The 7414-nt window shown below is 31.4% G+C and overlaps 1 protein-coding gene across 1 annotated transcript; it reads right to left on the bottom strand.

The window, feature by feature from the left end:
* Positions 1-5367: 5367 nt before the first annotated feature.
* LOC108331379 (probable WRKY transcription factor 43) lies at positions 5368-7210 on the bottom strand. The gene is made up of 2 exons (XM_017566025.2): positions 6956-7210; positions 5368-5645 (listed from the first exon to the last, which is right to left on the bottom strand). Exons 1-2 carry the CDS (start codon positions 7189-7191, stop codon positions 5462-5464), a joined length of 420 nt encoding a protein of 139 aa, XP_017421514.1. The 5' UTR covers positions 7192-7210; the 3' UTR covers positions 5368-5461.
* Between the last annotated feature and the right edge of the window lie 204 nt (positions 7211-7414).

Raw genomic sequence — 7414 nt, forward strand, 5'->3', positions numbered from 1 at the left:
ATTGATAATATCTATCTTCTATGCACTCATTTTCAAAGCTACTTTACGCTGCTTTCTGATGATATTGATCCATCCATTAAGAACAAATTTGTCTCCTCTTCAATGCTTTCAAAAGACTCAGTTGAACTGCTTGAAGCATTGTCTTCCCAAGCTATATAAGCTTTCTTCTTTTTCTGAATTCTACTGTCAGAGTTGTTCTTTTCCTCTAGCTTTTTCTTCATCTTTACTATAGGACATTATGGTTTTATATGTGCAACTTTGCCACATTCAAAGCATGTAGGAGCAATAACGAATTTTTCCTTCCTTCTATAAGATCTTCTATTTCTTGCATAATCATTGTTAGCTTTATTTTTGAATTTCAAAAATTTGAAGAACTTCTTTACCATAAAACTCATTGCTTCACTTCAAAAATTTTAGCTTTTTTAGAATCATTCTTTCTTGAGCTAGTTTTGTTGGTTGTTCTTGCAAGAGCAATGATGTGTCTTTTCTCTCCTTCTTCTTCTTCTTATTTCAGCCTTCCTAATTCCAGTTCATGTTTCCTCAATTTTTCAAATAATGTTGCCATGTTCATGGTAGTGATGTCTCTTGATTCTGATATGGCTATGACCTTGGACTGCCAAGTTCTGTTTAGGCTCTTCAATATCTTGATATTCAATTCTTCTTTGTTAAAATTCTTGCCAAGGGCAAGGCGATGATTTACTATGTGTGTAAATCTTTTCTACACATCACATATAATTTCTCCATTCTTCATTCTAAACATTTCATACTATTGAATCAAAGAATTTTTTCTAGCCCTTAACACTTCATCAATCCCCTCATGTGTGACCTCAAGAACATTCCACATTTCTTTTGCAGCACATACAAAGATTCTATAAAATTTATCAATTGTTGGTGCATTAAGAAAAGTCCTTAGGTTTGGTCTTTCCATTTTCAATCTTGGTTGGTTCATAGGGACCATTGATAACAACATCCCACACACCCTTGTCTACTAATTCCAAGAAGATCTTCATCCTAATTTTCCGAAAAGGATAGTTTTCACCAACAAACAATGGTGGCATGTTTGTGGATGCCCCTACACCAAAGGTTTGAGATATATTGGCCATTCTGGATGTTTTTAATCGATTAAATTTCGACTAACTAGCTCTTGTGCTAATTTTTAGAAAAGTAGTCCCTATATCTCAAGCCAAGAAGGGGGTGAATTGGATTTGAATAACTTTTTAAATCTTTAAAGAATCTTTAATCTTGAAATCACTAGTCAAAGGTGTTTGAATCAATCAAGTAAAAAAATATAAAAGAAAGGCTAAATCACACAAAGATTTATATTGGTTCAACTCTTATAAGAAGCCTACATCCAGTCTTCCCACAACAACCTTAGTTGAGGGGTAATCCGCTAATCAAGATTTGAGTTTAAGAATATAATGATACACTCACTCTCAAACCTAGCCTACCTAGCATATGTATCAAATCAAACACAACTTAAAGAGATTACACTCAAATAGTGCAAATATATCAGAACAAGTAAGCTCCTTTAAGTCTTGATGGATTTCTTGTTTTCTTCTTCACCAATGTAGCTTCAAACCTCCAAGAACTCTTCTTTAATATGCTTGTACTCAAACTTAAAGAAAATTTTAGTATATTACCAATTAGAAATGTTAATGAGTCAAGTCATCAATCTAATTTATTTAGAAAATCAATTTCTGTCGTAGTTTAATCGATTAGATTAATATCATAATCGATTATACTTTTGTTTTTGTTTTAATTGATTATGTCACTTACATAATCGATTAAAATGATAGTCATGCATTATACTGCTTCTATCAACGAACCTAACAGATTAGGATGTTAGCATAAAGGATTAGACCATTGTTTCTGTTTTAATCGTTTATGCTACTTATGTAATCGATTAAAACGACATTATGTCTTGTTATGCTTCCTTTGTCATTGTCTACCAGATTAGACTATTTACATAATAATGCCTAACTTTTTGTTTTAATCGATTATGCTACTTATGTAATTGATTATAACAAATAGTTTTGCCCTCGTTTTGCTTTCTATGAATTCTATCTTCATTTAATAGATTAGATTACTTATGTAATCGATTAATACTACCCAAAATATATAATTTTGTCTTGTTTAGACCTATTTCATTCATTTATTCATGATCTATACATCTAACACAAACATGTTTAATGTTTTAAACATTTTTTTACCAATTATGTTGTGCAAGAATGTTTAGAATATTTTCTATTCATTATCAACCACTCATCAAAAACCAATATGTTTAAAGTTTAATGCTCCCTCTATCAACAATAAGAAAAGACTGCCTATTGCCAATACAAGTTGGCTTGGAATAAACAATGGCTCAAAGATCTCGGCATGATAGGCCACTCAAGGAGCTCTACAGAGTGGACATTAATCTAAAGACCTTGACTTGATTAGCCAAGGAGATCGACCAAATAGCCTTCACACCTAAAAGCTCGGTTGGATTAACCAATCAAGGAGCTCGGACAAATGACCACTTTATCTGAGATCTTAGCTAGATTAGCCACTCAAGGAGCTCAACCTTAAGGCAACCTACTTTAAGAGCTCAGTTGGATGAGCCACTCGAGTAGATCAACCATAAAGCCTATCTACTTTAAGAACTCGACTCGATGAGCCACTTAAGGAGCTTGACCTCAAGGCCATTATACTTTAAGAGCTAAGTTTTATGAGCCACTCAAAGAGTTTGACCCTAAGGCTAATATACTTTAAGAGCTCAATTGGATAAGCCACTCAAGGAGAACTCGATCTAAAAGCCAATTTACTTAAAGAAGAAAACCAGTTTCAACAGCCAAATTAAATAAGATCGACCTCTACGACTAATCCAAATTGAATAAGACCAGCCTCCATAGCCAATACACACCAAGTGAGCTCGGCCTCAACTACCAAATTGAAGAACTTAGGCCCAACGACCAATCTCAAAGAATCTCGGCCTCAATAGCCAAATCGAATAAGCTTGGCTTCAATGACCAAACTGAACAAGCCTAGTCTCAAAGGTCAATCCACCCAGAAACATTACCTCAATGCCAATTCACTTACAAACACGCTTGAATGGTTCGTCCATTGAGAAACTGCACAAGTAGGCTCAAGGTTTGATATAACCTCATGCACAAAATCAAACTCCCGAGACTGAGGAGCTTATGTTACTAAACATATTAAAAGAACGTATCCCAATAAAGGCGCTTTAAGCACCTTTATTATGGAGCAACCCAATATACGCCTATGTGGGCCATATTCACATATTTTAACTAAATATTAGTACTTTGGTATGTTGGTTATTATTTATCATTATATTATTATTTAATATATTGTTATTATACTCTCGAGGTAATTATTATTCTAATAAGAACATAGATCCACAATTCATGTTGATTGTATAAATAAAACCACTATTCTTCTAAGAATGCTCACTTAAGAAATCATTCACTCTATTTCTAAAAAATCCTAATTCTCTTATTGATTTGAATATTCGAAAATCTATTGAAGGAAAATCTAATGATAAAGAAACTTTTTCAAAATAAAAATATTTTAAATAAAAGGAATGTTTTTTCATAAGTATTAAAATTTTAAATTTAGTCACTAGTTAATTTAGAGTTTCATCGAGTCACTAAACTTATTAAAAAGATATTCCTAAAATAATAACATCTTTAATTGTCTTAATTCTATTTAAACAATGTGAGTTTGACTTTTATTTAGTAAAAGAGATTTTTCCATTTTTTTTACCCCGTATCTCGCTCAATATAGTTCTGAAAAATAATTTTTCAACAAAAATTATCAACAACTAAAACAATTATTTTTTTTAAATCTGAAATATATTTTTACAAATTTTTAACATAATATAATTTATATTTTCAAATATATTGATAATAAATCTGAATTACATAAATAAATATTTATTTTACTTTGTACACATGCTAAAATACTATAAGATTATATCATAAATTGCATTACCCCGTTTAAATTTCTCATCTCTTTTAATCTCTTGATAATGTGCATTGCAACCTCTTAAATTAACCTCTTACTTCTTTACCTAATTTTCTTAACCACTTACCACTCTCAATCTATTTTTTAATTCATCTCCTAATTAATTTTAGTATTTGTATTAATTTAATTATAATTAGAAAAGTAATTAAAAAAATGAAGTTGATAAGTTGACAAATAAACAAATTAACCAAAACAGTTTTTAGAATGCAACAAGCTAAATCTTATAATAAAAACAATAAGTTGTATGTGATGGTTTTAAAATAGGATCCTGAAAGTAAATCTAGACAGATTCAGCTAATCTAAACTAATTATTTAAAAAATCTTACATTTCTGTTTCTTCAAGAAAAGGTGGTTATTTAATCTTATCATATTCAAAACAAAATGATGAAGAAGCTAAATATTAGTTATCTTTTCAAAAACCCAACACAAATTTTGAGATTAAGATAGAAAATTTAAAGCTTAAAATACAGCAGATAACAACAAAGAGAGAAACAGTTTCAGAGTTCCCCACTATGGAAAGCTATCAAAGAAAAGGAAAAGAGAAAGGAAAAGGAACAGAAGAATTCCACGAACTTTTCAAGAAGCTGGAACAAGAGTGGGAAGCCTATAAGGAATCCAAGCAAAAAACACCACGCAGACATTCCTTTCTTCATTCAAACCAAACCATTCACAAGCCAAGCAAATATTCTCCCAGGGAACTCATGTTCAACCTTCAACAAGAGCCGACTCCTGAACCATGGAAGAACGTCACCAGAATCAAAGAGGTGTCAGTTAGAGAGATCCTCCAAGAGCGTAAGGAGGCTATCGAAAGAGGAAATTTGAAGGGTCGACGACTTTTTCAGTCAACAACTTCAGAAGAGGTGAGATCAATGTCTTTCTGTAACTCTGATAATGAATATGATGGAAGTGAAGGGGTGCATGATTACTGTACCCGTGATGAACTTTGTTCTTTGTGCTCCTCTTCGTCATCTTGTATCGCCGGTGATAACGACAATGATGACCAAGACATAGAGAAATTGGCGAATTTTATGGCAATGATAGAAGAGATGAGAGTTGCTAGTGTTAGTGCTAGGCATAGCAATAGAAGAATGAATTACGCTGTTTTTTTAGGTGGAGTTACTGTTATCTTGCTATTGATTGCCATGTGCCTGTGCTTGACGAAGAATTTCGGTGGAGATGAATGCCACATGATTTTGGTTCCAACATGAATGTATAAACTGTTTACTATTATGATATAGTATTTCAGTGTATAGACAGTCGAAATTATGTATATGCATCTGCACAAATTCTTTGGTTTGTAGAAGTTGATGACTTGGTTTTTCCAAATAGATGCATCTTTTATTATTATTATTATTGAATCCATAACAGAACATATACATATGGTGCTATGTTTTAAGAAGACAATGGGATTAGCTTCCAATAATAATTCCTTGATGTTCTATTCCAATGTGGGAGGTGCATTATTGAGTAGGTTGCCCAAGATCTGGTCGAAGGTTTCCACTGATTTATCCACAGGGTGTGTATGTGTTCCTTCGTAGGTTGTGACCACAATCTCTTCATCGTTGGAACGCTGGATTTGTTTCTTAACATTGCACTCTCGATGAGCACACCTGTAGTAACTTCTGAAAAAGCAAAATAAAATTGTAATTAAAGTATGCATAATCAACCCAAGACCAATTAGAAATGCAAAAAAATCAAAATGCAGAATTGCAAATTTCCTATTCATGCTAACCTTACTTTATTGTTTGGTAGCACGTAGAATTAGAGATGTCCAAGTAGGTTTAAACTCTTACCAAAATTCAACTATGGATTCGAATTAATTTAAGTTGAAAAAAACAGTTTTTTAACTATAGGTTAAATTGAATGCTTAAAATTAAACGGAATTGAAACTGATTGAAGTGGTTTGACTCAGTCTATAAAAAATAATCTTTTATTATTTTTTACAATTTTTTTCATAAAATTTTATTATTATTATTTACCTAATTACGTAGATTAATTCTTTTAAAGACTAAAATGTTTTATTAATAATATTTGAATAGTTTGAATGTTTAATTTTTTTTCACTAAATTATGTGAGTTGATATTCACTAAGTATTATTATAATAATATTTGTTGAAATAGATAAAAACATTGTATTGATATAAAAAAATAGTAGAGTTAATTTATTTTGATTAGTACTTTCATGAATATATAAAATAAATTAGAAGAGTTAAAAATTCTTAAATAAACTAATTTACCTAACCTACAAATTTATCGTAGGTTAAGCCAAATGATAAATTTTTTAATTCACCAAAAAATAAATCAAATTTAACGGAATCATTTTTAACTCGACTTGTAATAAATCAATATAATAGACTTCTAATGCATTAAAATTGGTTTATCAATGAGTACATATAAGGAGGACCATTTTAAAAAGAGACACAAATCAGCCTGGAGATGATATATTGTATAGAAAATGCATTATACCATGATTTTACTACTCCTACTATTAAGTATATTCAGTAGTAAAAGTCATACACTACATACTATTTTCTAAATTAAAAACAGCATCCTAAATTATTGCCTGTGAGATTTTTTATTTTATATTTTTGAAATCATATAAAGTTTTGAAGAGTGAGTTCAAATGTGTTTGTTGAGAGTTTTTAGGTTACTTCACTTAAATATTAGTGAGATCAGTGAGATGAACAATACAGAGAGATACACAAATCTATGTCTTGGTGAACTCAACTCCTTAAATCTAAATTTTTATCCGAAGAGGTCATTTAAAAAGATGATTTACAATCATTACAAGATTTTGGATTTAAAACGAACGAAGGACTCTCACACTTAAAAAGAAGACTGAAGAATCAAGTGTAGAGTTAAGATTCCCTTGCTTTGCGTGAAAAAAGACAGAAAATTCCATTTAAAATATAAAGTAGCAGTGTGACACTAACCTTGGAAAACTATTGTTTTTGACTATCTTTTTCCCATATTTTCTCCACTGGTACCCATCATCCAGAACATCAACAGCGCTTCTCGTTTGAAATGCATATCGGTGGTGCTTAGCTTCCTTGTCACTTTGGTTCTGAGATGAGATCTCTGAAACCTGTTTCTCAACATGTTTAAAATGAGAGGATAAAGCTGTTGATGAGGTACATGCGGTAGGGAGCATAACTTGGTGTTTCTCCATTCCAAACTAGGCTAGCTAACACTAGCAAGAAAGCTGTATAGAAAAAAAGTGATATGTTGTATGTATATATAAACACACAATCAACAAAAGTTGATGGCGATGGATGCACATTCAAAAGGAAAACGGTGAGGGCGGCATCCAAGTCAAGATTGAATTCCACTGCTTCAGAGATAGTGTCTTTTCCTTGAGGTACATTTACCATGAAATCATAAACATGATAGAT

The sequence above is a fragment of the Vigna angularis genome, chromosome 4 (assembly GCF_016808095.1).
Source record: "Vigna angularis cultivar LongXiaoDou No.4 chromosome 4, ASM1680809v1, whole genome shotgun sequence".
Lineage (NCBI taxonomy): Eukaryota > Viridiplantae > Streptophyta > Magnoliopsida > Fabales > Fabaceae > Vigna > Vigna angularis.